Source organism: Anopheles gambiae, chromosome 2 (genome assembly GCF_943734735.2).
Source record: "Anopheles gambiae chromosome 2, idAnoGambNW_F1_1, whole genome shotgun sequence".
NCBI classification, from domain to species: Eukaryota; Metazoa; Arthropoda; class Insecta; order Diptera; family Culicidae; genus Anopheles; species Anopheles gambiae.
In genome coordinates, this window is record NC_064601.1 from 9,410,075 (window position 1) to 9,427,201 (window position 17,127).

The 17,127-nt window shown below is 46.3% G+C and overlaps 1 protein-coding gene across 1 annotated transcript; it reads right to left on the reverse strand.

Annotated features, from left to right (window-relative positions):
• Positions 1 to 506: 506 nt before the first annotated feature.
• LOC1281413 (ceramide synthase 6) lies at positions 507 to 16,715 on the reverse strand. The gene is made up of 5 exons (XM_321321.6): positions 15,873 to 16,715; positions 10,621 to 10,741; positions 3,748 to 4,191; positions 3,393 to 3,653; positions 507 to 3,308 (listed from the first exon to the last, which is right to left on the reverse strand). The coding sequence occupies exons 1-5, from the start codon at positions 16,055 to 16,057 to the stop codon at positions 3,147 to 3,149; spliced, it is 1,173 nt and encodes a 390-aa protein (XP_321321.6). The 5' UTR covers positions 16,058 to 16,715; the 3' UTR covers positions 507 to 3,146.
• Positions 16,716 to 17,127: the final 412 nt, after the last annotated feature.

Below are 17,127 nucleotides of genomic sequence, written 5' to 3' on the forward strand. Positions count from 1 at the left end.
AAGCGCCATTTTCACTAAACTTTCTAGATTCAAGTCTTCGATATTCTGGATCTTTAATCAATTTTCGAGTCTGGGCCCATAACCTGTAGAGAGTAGCTGTGTAAAGGTTGCTGATTGGAACAAGACTATATTTCTAGAATCTTACATTAATAATCATAGCCTACTATTTTACTCAAGGCTTGCTCTTCAACATATTTTAATTTTGATTAAATGTAATAAATAAATAGAATAAATAAATGAAATAAATGATAATACTGTATCGTAACTGATCCGGACTGATGCGAAGCCGAATCCGGTTATGATCCGGAGTCCGAGTTGAGCCATCACTCCGCCCCGGATTACCCATCACTAATAGAGATGAACCACCCTGTGGCTGGGTAGAGTAATGCACCTTATGGTTGCGTACACGTTTTGCTCGCACAGCAGCATGCATGCAGGGAGTGTTTGTACTTACAGTGATTCCTTGTAAAATAGAGAAGCACACGTACACACACACACACAGCTCATTTACTTGTTCCCGGGAAACTGATTTTGTTTTATTTTGTTTTAACTAATTTACAGATTTTCTCGCGACGTGATGTGATTTCTTCTAACACCATTTGCATTCTTTTCCACCTTCCTCTCTCACACACACGCACTCACGCCCAAAACGGTAACCGGCTTCCCTTTCTACCCCTTCTCGTCTACCACACGTACGTGTCCTATCCCTTTTCTAGCGTCACTTTTGCAGAAGAGGACTTTTTCCTAAGCATATACACGTTTGTTTTTGCTGTTAATAATGCGTTAATGATGAACATTTATCTAAAACTATCTGGTATGGAGAGCGCCGCGGGTTGCTTCGATTACATGCTCTCGAGCAGCAGCGAAGAAAACCCCGATCGAAAAAGGTGATGGTAATGGAGTGTGAGGGAACTGAACATTTCCCCCATTTGTAGTACGAATGCAGTTAGCTGGTATATGATGATAAAGAGGAAGAAAAAATAACAGGATAAAACGTTGTTTGTTATAGGGGTTTGTTTTTCAGTAAGGACACTCAAGCGAAGATTTCAAAAATGACGAAGACTTTCGTCGACTCATCGTGAATATCTCTTGTAATTTGTAAAACACTTTTTTACTATTTTTACCTACATATAGCTAGCTCTTTTTCCCCGCGTTGTTCGTCTGTTTCATTCCCATTTGCCTCATGCCTCATACCTATCAACCACTGCAACCAGCATCGCGTCGCGGTGCCTTTTCCTCTTTGCACAGGAGTTCTTCCTCTCTATTCTGCTATGCAGTCTTATGAAGGATATTTATATTGTTTTTTTTTTTTGGAGGGGGCACTATCTTTTCACACACACATACTCACACACTATGCGATCGATCGATCAAACACGATACAACGATGCCCTTTTTCTCGATTTCCATCCGCCCGCGCGTGAGTTACCGGTGCGACCATCCTAACGATCATCATATTCCAGAGTACAGTAAACATAAACTTTGGTAGAGTGAATGAAAACAGCGCAGAGTCGGCGCACTATAGGACGCCCACCACCCTCAACGAGACAACATACCATTAACTGATTTGACTGATCATTCACGCGCTCAAGAGCAGAAGCCCCAGCATGTTTGCTGCTTATTGAGGATAGAAACGGGACGCGCAGCTGATGAATTACATCTTTTAGTACAAAACGAAGATACCACAAAAGCAAGCACATCATCATCATCATCATCACCAGAGCACCATTTAAATCGTCGAGTATTTGGTACACGCTCGCTTAAACGATCTACGAAATGTCTAGCTAAATATTTCAACATGTCGACTGCGCTTCGTCACTAATGCCACGTTTTATCCTTTATCTTTTATAACAAAAAAAAAAACCCTTAATCAGCAAACCAAAATACAACACACGAGAGAGAAGGCAAAATAGGGCAGCTGCTAATGCGGAATGTGTGCGGAAATGCGGAAATTGTTGCTACAAATAAGGGCAGAGCAAAATTGCCGTAAGCAACGCGATCTGCAATCTGCAATGACCGTTTTGGGACTATTTTTTTTACTCCACAACCCTTCGCGTTTTTTGCTTTTCATTGTCACTTTCAAACTATATTTATTACTGATTTTGTCCCGTTTTTTTGTTTCCTCTTTTTGTTAGAGCTCGTTTGTTGCAACACAAACGCGCACACGCGCCAGCCTTAACAACATTTGCTGTGTTTACGTATGTACTACTTTGTGTACTTTTCTCCCCTATCATTCGCTTTCCCTTCAGCTAAACACGATCAATCAACACACTCACGATATTTGTGTCGCTTTTGTTGCAAATTCAACCACTGGTTTTCCACCCCATTTTGCAGCTGCGAGCTGCCGCTCGCCGCTTCTACTAACGATTTACTTAGCTAATAAATACTTATCTCTAGCTTCTGCGCTGTGTGTTTGATTTCCGTTTCATTACACTTCCACGGTTTTGCTTTCTTTTTCTAATGCTTTTCTTCTTTGTTCACAAATAATCCTGCAGTACAATTTCTTCTTACAGCAAAACAGGGGAAGGAGCTGCTTCCCCATAATCCTATCTCGTTTAAATGTACCCTAGAGGAAGGAAGAAAAAAGGAAATAAAGAAAACAATCTATACCCCTGGTGCGGAGCTGGTACATCCGTTCATCCGGTCCGATCCTTTACGAAGCCTTCCCTACTCTTTGCTGGTTAAATCTATCATCAATCCGTTCCGTTTCCTCTGCACTATTTGACTAAACGGGTAAGAGAAACTGGGGATTTAGGTATAGTAGCGTTGCACCCTGGCTGCATCGTATGCAGCTAGTTCTCCAAGGGTTCTAGGTTCCTCGCAGCACGTGCAATCACACACGTCCACGATCGACTATACTATATAATGCAGCGGTAGTGTAACATGATGCGGTTTTGTTTTTCTTTTACTCTCAGCATGATGCAACACCCAATAGTAACATGCGTGTAATGCGTTTTGTTTTGTTCTTTTTTTTCGTGTGTTTTCTGTGTGTGTGTGTGTTTTGGGGAATGCGTTACGCTTGGGACGCATTCGCCAGCTACGTGATGATATACGCGTGCCACCCCACCGCCTCTGCTGGTGGCACCCCTGCCGACCCACACCAAAGGCCGGTCGTCGTTGCGTCGGTGCTACACACGGGTTTTGTTGTTTTATTGTTTCTTCTTCGGGGAAGCACTGACGCTGTTCGCCGTCATCGTTCCGTTCATGCTCGGCTGCTTCTTCGGCGTACCACCGTTCGTTAGCACCGGGCGCGAGTTTTCCGAGCTGTCGGAGATTTCCTCGCTCGAGCTGGACCGCACATCGCCCTCCATCTGCAAACAAACAGGGGAAGGAGATAGATATTAATGGAATTGTTAACCGATGGAAGTCGTTGACTGCGGAGATGGACAACCTACCTGTCCCGATTTGATCGCCTTCACTGCAATCTGCACGATCAAATACGTCCAGCATATGTGCAGCACGAGCAGCAGTATTAGCAGCGTGTTGAAGATGTAGTACGCCGGGAACATGGGCAGTATCTGGGGCGCCTCCACCGACGAGCTGTAGATGATGCGCGGGTACAGCATCAGCCGCGTCACGATCCACACGACGGTGAAGATGGCAAAGATGGTGTCGCACACCTTCTGATACTGTGCGTACTTCGTCAGCTTAGCGGACTGCGGGAACAAACGGGTGAAGAAACAAATGGTTATTAAAAAGTGGTTCATTTTTACAACGGGCCTTAACGGGAAGGGGAAAACCCCCCAGTACCTCCAGGAAGATGTCGGCACAATCGTGCACCAGCAGCACGAGCGAGCCGACCCGGTGCAGATTGCACACCCAGCTGAGCGCCATCAGCAGGATCGTGATCATGTGGTGGGCAAACATCTGCCAGAAATCTTTCCGCTTGACGTCGTAGAACTGGGACGCGGTCAGCGACCAGTAGAACGCCATCGAGATCATGTAGTACCACCAGATGTCGTTCGTGACCGATTGGTGCGGGTAGCCGTACCAGCACTGCTTGATGTCCCACAGCCACGGCTTGTCCCACATCACGATGCTGCCGAAGATGAAGCTGTACGTGTAGTAGATGCATCGCCACGACGTTTCGCAAAACTTGACCAGCGTCGTCGGTTTGTCCTGGGCCCGGCGGCGTCTCCACCAGTACTCGATCTGTCGCTCGCTCAAATCCACCTGCTTCATCAATCGCATGGTCTGAGGGGGGATGCGAAAAAGAAAAAGAAGAAAAGGAAAGCCAAATCAACCGTGAGAAGCAATTGAGAAACTTCGGAGCTTTTGAAATCACAACGAAGCCATGCAAAAAAGCGAGAGTTTGTCCTCCTATTGGAGACGTTTTATCCATCGCTGCTGCAACAACAACAACAACAACAACAACAAAAGGGTTGCAGAGGACAAAACCAATCGGAAGTCAACAACAACAAAAACCCCAAAACAGTACCCCCAGCCCGCCCGGCGTGCGTGGTAGTTGGAGTTTTTGTGTTGGCATTTCGATTTACTGGCAAGGGATTCCGTTGCTGGAATAATAAACAGTAGGAGGAAGCCAGCGCAGCCGTTTGGTGCTGCGCAAGGAAACCATAAACAGTGAAAGCTAAAGGGAAACGTTTGTGTAGTGTATGGCCCCGCTCGCCAGGTGGTGTGCTGCCCACTGCCTAGTCGGGTTGTGATCATTCGATCATCAGCAGCATGATTAAAAAGGGGAGGCAAATCCACGTATACGAACGACAATTTGGTGTGTGCAGTAGTGAAAAACAATAAAAACCATCCTTTTATATAATTTTTAAATTTGGAATAGGGCAATGGATCTACGGGGCAAAACCACTAGTCCCACTAAATGCGATCGTTTTAAACGAACGCTTGAGAATGGTTTTGTAAATCAAGACATTAATCAACATACGTATCTCTTTCTCTCCCTGATCTGTTTATCATTCCCTCATGCGCGACTTTCTAACACTCTGTTAATTGTTTCGTTCTATTCGGTGCCACAAGTCGCGGGGGGCCCGGTTCCACAACCGGTGGACGGTGGACAAGAATCGCGTCATGCTCCAGAAATGTAGCACATTCCGCCATCGCACCTTCCCGCTCTGCTAGGTTTTGCTGGACTGAATTCCGCGTTTACGATCACGTCTACAAAAACAGATACGCAGCACGCAGACAACACAAGCACCGTCCCTCCCATCAACTAGAATCCGATGCGCGCTTACAGGAGCAGCGTGTGCAGAGGTCAACAAGAGCTGATGATATGTAGAATGTGAACATTATCGCCATTCGTACCATAAATATCGGGTAGGGAGGGGAGGTAGGTGTTGCTCTTTTGCTGCCCAGCATTTGTTTCGCTTTGTTTGTAGTTTTGGTTGAGAGCGTGCGTTAGGAAATGCTTTATTAATGGGAGTATTTTTGGCGCTTCGAATTATGACGGCTTCAAGTCGCACGCTGCAGCAAAACGGTTGCGAAAGAAAGTATTCCATGTTTTTCTTGTTGTTGGTAGCAGCGCGTGCTTCGTATTTCGAGAAAGAGACTACTTTAGGGTATTGGCTATGTCTTGGAGCAGCAGTAGGTAGCAGCAGTACCAAAGCAATTTGTTGAGGACAGTTTCAACGTGAAAGCGGCGGCGACGGCGGCGACTGGGTAAATGGAGAGAATGGGTAATAAAGATTTTAATTAATTTCAACCGTTTGCAGCTGTATTTTGCGCACGTTTGGAGTGTGGTTCAGTTTGGAGTTGTTTTTTTTGTGATAAAACTTCCAGCCAGGTGAAAGCATACATTCACCATACACATCCAACGGACCAAAATCAATACAATTTTTGCTACGTCAAATAGAAAACAAAACTCCGACAAACGACCCCCCTAACAAGCGAGTTCGGGAGAGCAAACCAAAAATTAACCTGTCCCCCCGACTGAGGACATTTGGATGGGTGAGCCCTAAATTTAACCGTCATTAGCAGTATTTATTGATGACCTAGTGACGTGTGCGACGGTCCAGCTAACCCTTCTGGTGCCCTCTGACGGTTGGCTTTTGTTGGCTGAGGAGAAATCAAGTGAAAGTAGTGAATACACTGTCGGGGACTGGCCCTTTCCATGGGCAGGCATGATAATTTCATTAGCAAAGCGCTATTGGACCATTTCACGACTGTTGTTCTTGGAGCGCTTAGCAAGGTCTCTTGTAGGTAGGAAATAAAAAAAAACATCAAATATGTATTATTCTGGATTTAACTCGGTTCATTCACAACTCGCGTCCATCAGAGTTGTGGTAGACATTTTGTTTTCAATGTTAGTTCTTTGTCTCTCTGGGATATCTACGAATGAGAAACATTTGTAACTCTTCAGCTTATAAACCATATGATTCAACATAGGAAATCCTTCAGTGCATCATTTCTGATCGAGCCTCATTGAATGCGACACGCGATACAGCTGAGCTTAGAGCACTATTAAACTAGTGGTGTGCTCTCTGGAGCGCACCCACGACTCAGATCCGACTCTAGCTATTGTTAGTCCGATTCTGACTCCGTAAAAATCAGAGTCCACTAGTTCCGCCCGGAGTCGGGGTGATCCAGAATTGTCCGGAGTCGTCCGGAGTCGGGTTTCTTTTCCCCTCTTTCGCTTTGTGCGTCAGATATGAAAAGCCTGACCATAAAAACATTGCACCGGACGACGTTTAGGGCGAAAGAACTCCGTTGGAGCCAAAGCCTCTATAAACTATTCCAACAACAACAACCGGACGACGTTTCCGGACAACTGTGAATGACTCTGGATGACTCCAGATAACTCCGGACGACCGCGGATGACTCCGGACGACTCCAGATGACATCGGACGACTCCGAATGACTCCGGACGACTTCGGATGACTCCGGACGACTCCGGATGACTCCGGACGACTCTGGATGACTCCGGAAGACTACGGGCGATTCCAGATGACTCCGGATGACTCTGGATGACTGCGAACGATACCGGACGACTCCGGATGACTTCGAACTACTCCGGAACACTCCGGAAGACTACGTGCGGTTCCAGATTACTCCGGATGGTTCCAGATGACTCAGGACGACTCCGGACGACTCCGGAAGACCACGAACAATTCTAGATGGCTCCAGATGACTCCAGATGACTCTGGATGACTACGAATGCCTCTGCACGACTCCGGACGACTCCGGACGACTCTGGATGACTCCGGATGATGCCGGATGACTTTGGAAAACACCGGATAATTCCGACTCCAGACGAATATGGGCGATTCCGAACGACTCCGGATAATAGTAAGCGGACCTACCTTCCAGAGTTGGTCCCGAAACATTCGGAATCGGATCGGAGTCGACTCCAGATGTTTGCCCACTTTACCCATCACTACCTCAAACGAGTATCGTTTCACCCAACAAGCAGGGAGCGCGTGCCAGTAAGGCCCCGTCCGTCTGCTTACATAATCCTCTAGGGGCCGTAATCACTTCGTGTGTTCTAGCATACAATAAACACAAAAAAACCCCCATCATGCCATCATGAGCGTAGTAGATCGCGCGATCACGACGACAATCTCCGGTGCAGTTTTCGCGCAATTTACACGAGATGTTGTCGGCCACAGTTGTGGTGTGGTAGAGTGTGTGAGTTGTGACGAGGAGAAGCGTTCGAGAGCACTCGTCAATTTCATTGTCGCAATAAAAATAAAAACAAATGAGAGAAAGATATATCCGGGCAAGATAGTGACATTAGAGCTTTTGCTCGTTCGTACGGCAGCTTTAATGTGTGCGGAGGATATCGGGGCTGTACTGTTGCGCTTCCACCAACAATCCGCGTCACCTACTCTACACGAAGTGTAAAGTGTGCGGGAAGGGTGATACGAGACCACTATCCGCGCTATAAACCACAGAGAAACAACACACACACACACACACACCCAAGCACCTTCTCTTTTCCATCTATTGGCACATTGGCACTCGGTCGCGAGATTGTGTGTTTTGTTCCATCACGCGACAGAGAGGCACATAAGGGAGCGGAGCCAGACATACAGACCACAGATTAAATATTCTATCGACGTAAATTCCACGTTTTCCGCCGCCGTCGTTGAGCGTCGTTTAGCGTCGTAAGCGTCAGTGATATCGTTATGACGACGGTGGCCAATAAGTTGCTCCCGGAATGGCAGTGTTGGTGGCTGGACATAGCGCAGCGGACAACAGTGGAAAGGGGTGCTGTTTGATTTGGAGACGACAGGTTCCCCCCAAGTTGCGTTGTTTCCTTTAGTCTACTTCCACACAACCTTATACGCTGCTGTATGCAGAAGCGAAGCATTGTTTCGTCGCAAGTGCAGTTTCCCCCGTGGCTCGCACCATGAAGGATTTTTATTCCAAATTTTTATGCCAACAAGCAGCTGATGGGGCAGCTATTTTGAAGAACAAAAATGTGCGTCCACAATGAGTTTTGCCTTTTGCTGTTTTTGATTTACTTTACACTCCCCCCCCCCCCCCCTTGCCCTAAATAGAACCAAAGGAATCCAATCTACATCTTTATTCATATTCATATGCGCACACCAACACCAAGATTATGTTTAGCTTGGTTGTGAAGAGCTTCCAATTTAGAACACTTGCAATTGCAATCAATTATTCCATCCTCCACACTAGCCACGATTGGTGTGCATAAATTTACATCAATTGCAGAGGATACGCTAAGTATAATACTAATCTAGCCGTAATTTGCGTTCTTTTGCGTTGTGAATCAGTCGACAGAGCGTGCCGAAATGAGCTAACTATTTCAAATTACACGCAAAAAGGGCGAATACTTTCGGATTGGTGAGCGCAAAACAAGCGAGGAAATTTGGTGTATCATGTTGTTGCAGCCAGTTGATCAATAAGACCCTATAACTCGGGGCAGTGTTAAGGTTTCGGGACAAACTAAAACGACGCCAGTACCAATATTGTAAGGCTTCCCAACAACACCCAAAAAGCACATCGAGAGAGTTGTGGTCCGCTTTGGTGTGGCAGACGGTTTGTAATTATAACAACAAAAACATATTTCGGTGTACGTTCTCCTAAAATCGCGTTTCGCCCCAAAAGAAGCTAGCCATTAAATCTACTGTTGCCGTATCCATTCGCACCGTGTTTCGTGTGCCAACAAAGAAAAGGACACCGCTGGCGTCATTAGGAGTGCGCGCTGTCGTTTCGATCCAACGATAAGCGGGGCCGGTTGGACTGACTGGCACCACAGACGGTGTTGTGACCGAAAACACCAAGCCGAGTTCTGAACAGGCTTTTTGCGTGATTAACTGGACCAGCTCTTATCGATCCACAGTGCTAGCTGGTCCGTAGCTGGAGGGGGGAAAACACCGCAGCGTACTGTTCTCCATGCGACGACACATTAACGCTATTATACAGGGGAAACTAACTACTACAACGGGGTAACATTAAAATCACCACGAAATAAAGCACTCTTTTCTGTTGTGCGACTGCAACAGTTTGTAGCAAACTGTACAGATTGTGCCAGCAGCAAGTTGCATTATGACCTCGCGCTCAACACTGAAAAGAGGGTTTGTGTTTGTGTTTCGCATCCCCCCTTTCGTGACGGAGTGTAATTACTGTTGCATTTACTTCTCTTTCTGTATGTTCAAAGGGTTTTAATCGATCGTTAGGAAAACTAAAAACCCCAACAACGTCCAATCGGTTCAGTTCCGTTTATCGCACCGCCATCAAGGTACCAAGCACCACCCACCACCACCACCACCAGACTCTTTATCAATCAACAATCCAACACTAACCACGTGGGTGGCCCCATCAGTATAGGGGGGTGGATGGGAGCCGAATACCGAATCGTCGACACCTCGTGGTGTTCTTTTCCCTCCCTCTTCACCTCTCCTAAACCCTTTTGTGTTTGTGGGACACATCCGGACATCCGAAGCAATTTCTTGCTCCAAATCTTTAATCTCTCTCTCTATCTCCCACTCACTGCCTGCCAGTAAATACTGTTTACAAGCCGGTTCAAGCGCGATTCTACAACAGCGCCGGAAATGAGCAGATAGCACCAGCGACGAAACGGTGCAATGAAGCAGCTTATCACTTCCGGTCGAACGATGTGTGCTACAGAAATTGATTCATTCGATTCGGCACTCGGAAGGCACACGAGGCACGAGCATGATTCAAACCCGACACACACACACATACACAAACATAGAAGTGAAATGTAATCGAACACATACACACCACCACCACCACCATCATATGGTTGTTTTCAGTTCAGAACATGTCCGTTTGGCTTTTCTTAACCTTAGCCGTTCTGTTTTTTGTGGGGACTGGCACATTGCGCGGTGTTGTTATGCTTAATTCATATGCCCCACGGGTACAAACGCCGTAGGTCGCCGTCATTTTGCCAAAAAAACAGCGTTGTTGTTCGATGTTAGGGCAGAGTTTTGTGGTCACCACGCACTCCTGTGCTTGGCAAAAGCACACATGGCATTGGGTACGGGTATGGACCAATGAATATTCATTACGCTTGAGAAATGCTTTCCGCTTTACGAAATGTGTGCAAACATCAAGGGTGTAACCTATACATTGCCGTCGCAACATTGTGGGCCATCCGCTGCTGCTACATGGCCATCTTAACACACACACACACACAGCTGCAATCGAAAGACCCCCAATGATCCTTACCGTTTTGTGGCTTAGCCGGGCGTTGACATTGTATGCCGCCTCCAGTACTTTGTTTGGTTTCGGTGGCTTTGGTCCTGTGCTCTTGATACCGAGCGCCTTACCGACCGGTGCAATCCAATATCTACAAAGACACAACGCATAGGAAACGATTTAGCTTAGGGATGTTTAAATATATTTAAAAACATTTCTTATACATATTGGTTTAAAATCATTAATTGGTTGTAACGATTGAACCCAAATCATTTGCTGCATACAAGATGCATCACAGTTTTAGGCCCTTATCGGGGTTTCGGGGTTTGAAACATTTCCCAATTCTTGATTACAGGGTTTACCAGGGGTTCTCATAGTTGTCGGACACTTCCTGGACTGAACTTTCCTATTGGAAGTGAACTTCACTTGTTGGAAATTGGACTCTGACACACTTTTTGGACAGGCTTCCAGGAAATTGCTATTGGATTTGTTCAACAATGCTGTTATAGAGTCCAATTCACATTACATTATGTTCATTTCACGTATGAAAGAGTCAATTATGTGTCCGACAGCTATGAGAACTCCTGGAAAACCCTGCATTATGTCTAAATAGGCAGTACACTACCAAAACTATGGTCGCCCCCCTTGTGCATATCAGAGGGACCATAATATGCTACTCTCCCTTATGGTCAAACCGGAATAAAGCATGGGGAGTACACCTTGGCATAAAGGTTAAGACCATTTGATTGATATTGATACAACGTGCTCGGGTGTCTCCATGTGGGGAATAGTAGGGGGGCCAACGAATTCGGCTCCTCGTGCTGATACGGTATGATTCAGTCACAACAATCACGCACAGGAAGAAGTTTCTCAAAAAAAAAACCCCATCCCCATCCAAACGGTTTTATTACGTCCGATAACGTATCACACTCAGTTGGTATGAAACGCATTGAGTGTAGGATGGGTGTGCGAAAAAAACAACCTCCTTACCACCAATAAACTTCCACGAAACGAGCGAGAGAGAGAGAGAGCTAAACCGATCGTCATAGTTGAGGTTTTTTTGGTGATTAAAAAACACAACGCCATCCTACAGGTGTTGCGCCGTGGCCTGGTAACGACAACCCCCAATCCTAAAAAGCGTACGCGCCATTCGGTGCATGTATCCATCCACAACATTCCTATCGCATGATAGCTCTGGGTGCAATGTCTGCAAACGCGTGAACAGCCTACAAAAAAAACAGGCAAAAGCGGATCACATCTGTACCGCTGGAGGTCGAGCCTTTGCTTGGCGAATGCGTCAAAAACACCCTTCCGGACTGTGCCGAACCGACCCGCGACTCACCAAACGATGTGTTGACGTGTGTTGGCCCCCTTTTTTCCTGGCTAAACCTTTCCTCAACATACCTGCCGGCCCACCTCGCGCTTATCTTTCGGGTGGGCCGATTTGGATCGTAAAGAAACGTAAAGCCTTATCCATCCAAAAGCTAATGGGGACACAATATTCTTGCTTTTTACCCGAATTTTATGATCAGTAAGCATGAGCGATGGTGGAAAAGCGATAAGAAAGCGCCATTCGTACGGGGTTGGTGTTTGTGTCTGGGGACACTCTTCCTCCTTCGCTATAGGCCACTAAAGCGTAGAATAATGCACGATAATGCTGAACGTGCACTACACATGATGCAACCGAAAACGATGTGCGCAAGGTATGGTTGGAACACACACACACCCACATACAACGAGGCTTCTGTACAAATTGTTCTTCGGTGTTCATAAGCGCATTTATCGCCTGGCTGATAAGATGCGAGTCTCGTTGAAATATGCGCTACAAGATAATGGGGCGGGCCCGCGAAGGACACTATAGCTATAAGCTGATATTGTCCCCGTCGTAGTCAGTGAAATAACTAATATTTGAGCACCAAAAGAAGCGCAGTAGCTATGAATCGTATTATAAGAGATATTTTAAGATGATGGACGAACGATTTTACCTTCACATAGCTTATTAGAACATCTAGAAAAGAAATTTGTTTTCGTTTTTTATCGTTTGATGTTACAGGGTTTTCCAGGAGTTCTCATTGTTGTGGGACACTTTATTAACTCTTTCTTGCGGGAAAGGAACTTTATGCCATGTTAATTGGACTCTAAAGCACCTTTGTTGGACAAATCCAATAAGAATTTCCAAGGATGCCATACAGTCCAATGCCCAACGGTATAAGTTTCACTTCCAATAAGATATAGTCAAAGAAGTGTCCCACAGCTATGATAACTCCTAGCAAACCCTGTAATAACTGCTTTGTGTAATTTACAATACAAAAACAAAACAAACCAGTTGCTGTTTGAAAGCAAGCGAATAAATATATTCACCGCAATGCAGACACAGCGCAAGTTTGTATCCGGCAGGGCAATGTGTACTTTTTAAATGAGTGTACTGGGTGTTGATACACAAACAAAAAACAGTAAACAGTTTGTATAAACTGGCAAACGCTTCCAAAAACGTTCGGTCCTTCGGTGGCGGTTGACTAATGGGTTGAAGTACCGTAGCAAAAATGCATTGTCGCTGTTACACTGTTGGCGTTCTACGTCTCTCCTTAAAGCTGCAAGATAAGGATCGATCGAACGATAAGCAAAGCCGATAAAAGGGGCAAATTTTGGAGAGGCTGACTGCTCATGCTGATAAAAGCATTGTTATAGATCGAATGACTCGCTGCTAAAACATGATTGATATTCAGCATTTCCCCAAATACAAATGTACTACAAAATCATTCCGGCTAGTAGTAGATTTTGTCCGTAGATTTAACCCAAACCATCGATGACATCACTAGACAAAACCCCACATACTTGGAACTGGGTTGCATTTGTGACGAAGCACATTTGTGGGGTGCGCTTCGGCAACGAACCTTACTCATCGTGACCCAATGGGGGAGGGGGGGGGGGGGGGGGAATGTAAACCAAGCGTTATTGATGACGAATGATAACCTCGTGTGAATCGTGTGACTCACCGAGACACCGATTATGACTATTCACGAGTGGCCTGTTTATAAACATGCCGAACTAAAGTAACAAATAAATACATTTACAACAATTCGCACAACGATTTACTCGGGCGATCAACACTGATACCGTTTTGCTTCCCCTTTTTCCTATTTTTCCTCTCTCCATCCCTCCGGCCAATCAAGGTTCAGTTTATGACTGAATGACGATGACACGCGTAACCGTGCACCAGCCAACCTCCTCCTCCTCCCCCCCCCCCCCCCATCATCCACATATTGCGTAACGTTTCTACCATCATCAATAAGCTTCATACACGTTCTGTACGGTCGCCTTCTGACGACATGCCCGGTCGCTCGGTCGCCTGCTGCTGCTGCTGCTGTACGATCATACACTTGTTGGGAAGCGTTTTGCAAGCGTTTGGCACGACTTTTGAATGATTAGATTACCCATTATCAGGTACGTACTAAGACTCCGGCCGGCGATAGAAGCGGACGCGCGAGGGCAAGCGTATTATGCATGAGATGACGCTAGTAAATGGTAGTGGTGGTGGTGGTAAAGACACGCGAAAACAGCTCGACGTCTCGTCGGATGTCTAGTGGGTGGAACACGAACCAGGGGTGTTGGGTTGGAAACCCACTGAAGATCGGATTTGCAAAGGAGGTGGTAGTGGTGGTGGTGGTGATAATGAACCGTTGGAGGTCGAAGTCAACGATTCTTATCGCATCGCATGTGGTGATGGATCATGGTTTAAGCGCGTTTTTTTTTGTTTTCCTGTTCGAATTTCGTGTTTCCATATTCCATGCTCGGCATATGTTTGCTCCGAATTGTTCACTAGTTAGTTTGTGTGTGTGTGTGTGTGTATGTGCGAGTATGCCAGCCCACATTGTCGAAGCGTCATTTCGAGTACAATCTACAAAATATAATAAAAATAAATAAAATTAAGAGCATTGCTAAGAAAAAAACATTTTGCCCTTACTGGTCCTCATACATGTCCGAATGAGTTTGTCCCTAATGGTTCAAAGTTCACCATTAAATAATCGTATTATCTGAGAATACCATTATCAATGAGGTCAACCAATTGATCTTTCCAGCTCAGAAAGATTTTAACAGTCGACCGATTCATGCATCCCTTATGCCGCCGCCCTATCATCGTCACGCCGGTACGATCGATCCAAGCATGCTGCTGCTGCTGCTGCTTGGTGCATTGTCAGGGCGAACCGGCATAAACATAAACCATGCACTTGAAAGCAGCCGAGAGAGGCAGAGAGAGAGAATGAGCACACACACAGACACACTGTGAGCGAGCGAAATGTAGAAATGAGGCCCGGAGAAAGCACAACGGTTTCGAAACGAATGAAGTGGGGAAAAAAACAAAATTAAACGGAACCACACCACCAACCCTTTCTCAGGCCCCCTTCTTCTGGTGAGTGTACGCGTTCGTTTTTTCTTCTGTTACTTCATTTCATGCGTAAATTTAGAAGTGTGTGAAAGGTTTATGTTTGTGTTTGCATTTCAACGTCATCCTGCTTCATGTCTAGATGCTCTCTCAGGGGGGGGGGGGGAATCGATTATGTGTGTTGTTGTTGTTGCTGTTCTTACATTACTTGCCACTTTACTAAGCGCGAAGGCAAGTGTTTGCGGGTCGAAATTTTGGTTGTCAAATTGTTCTTCTATTCTATACAATTGCGGGTGCAGTGTTCGCACACACTCTCCCCCTTCTCAAGCATATGCATTCTGACACACTCCAGTCCCGCCGCACGTCTTTGGTGCATTATGGACAATTCTTCGCAGTGCGCTGCTCCCAACGGGAAAGGGGGATGACGCGACGAGAGAGAGAGAGAGAGAGCGTGGGGTTTGCCTCGTTTCTCCCCCCCCCCCTCCCCCCTTTTCTTTGATTTCTCCCATTTTCGGAAATTATAAGGGCGTAACCGCGTAGCAGGAATGATACGATAGAGCTTCCTCCTTCCATCGACCGCTACACTACCGCCGCGTGTAAACATCGATCCAAAATTCGCGCTTCTACAGCGAGGGGGCATCGCAGCAGGCTGACTGAACGCACCATATTTCCACACACACACACACACTCGCACATGCACGCACTCACACACACATGCACAACGGGACACACAGAGAGAAACGGTTTTCTTGCGCGATTGAGGTTATGTGTACGGGGTGCGCGCGATCGCCACCAAAACCGCACCCCTCTCGCACGGGCCTGCTTCCACCCTCCTTCGTGAGCGTTTTAATTTTTTGCTCCTTCATCCACTCCCTCTCTTCACCGCACCGCCACCTACCGTTCAATAATCCAGCGCAGCACGATAATGACCGCGGCCAGCGGTATCGGATAGATCAGGTGCCGGTAGTCGGCATGGTTCACGTCCGCTCGCACACCCGGCCGTATGTCTTCCCAGGTGATGTTCGGCGGCAGCCACACTCGCGTCGACCAGAACGTGTCCGATACGGCACGCACAATCTCCATGCTGGTGCTGCTGCTGCTGCTGGTATGGTAACTGCGGCGACCGGGGTTGAAAGCGCACCCGCGGAATGAGACAAAAACGCGGTCGATGTGTGCTGCGGGACACCAACTTTGTCGTCACTGTGTGCACACTGTCGTGAACGCCTTTCTTTTCAATACACACCCGGCAGCGGGTGCGCTACTGCTATGCACGGCTACGGTACGGCTACTATGCGCTATACACACACATACACACTATGCTAAACCACCATTCGAGACTGGAAACGGAGCTAGCACTAGGAACGGCAGAAGGAAGATTAACACTACCGGGAGTCACACCACTATTTACAGGCTCATCGTTTCATCATTCAACACCACTGATTCATGCCGCGTTACACGCCTTCTGCTCGGAACGTACGCCACTAGCGCTGGTGGCAACGCACTGCAACACGGCTGGTTGCACGGAGTCGATGGAATTTGGAAGTAAAGGAAACACTCTAGCGCCAGCAATTGGGGGGCACACACACGGGAGTAGAGGAAACTCTCTAAAAATTAATTCTGCAGAAAGCAAAATCAATAGGCACAAGTGTCAGTCGTACCACCTTCGTCGGCTGACGAAAAAACAATGTTTATTAAGCAGCTGCTACACGTTTGAAGTTAGACAGTTCCCAAGTAACAGGTTGGAGCTGCTAGCTGTCAAATCGCTAGCACAGTGGGGCGTTTTCACCTGCTGGCTCGGATTCCCATACAACATTTGGGACCGGTTGAAAGTTTTCAGTGCAGTTTGAAATATTACCAACGGTTATTGAAATGATTGTATTTTTTTTTTACGAAAGTGCTATAGAATAGCTAATACAGTCTTTCCCCGAGTGACGCGAATAATGCGTTCGGGAGGCATTGGCGTAGCTCGGATTTTCGCGTACGTCGAATATCACGTTTTACAGCCAAATTATACTTTAATTTTAATGTTTTTTTTTTCTAGAATTTAGTTCATTTATGTAATTTATAACTTATTTTATGCAATTCGTTTAAAAGAATCGATTACTTATGTCTTTTTGTTGATTTAAAATTAAAAAAATCATTTGACAATTTGA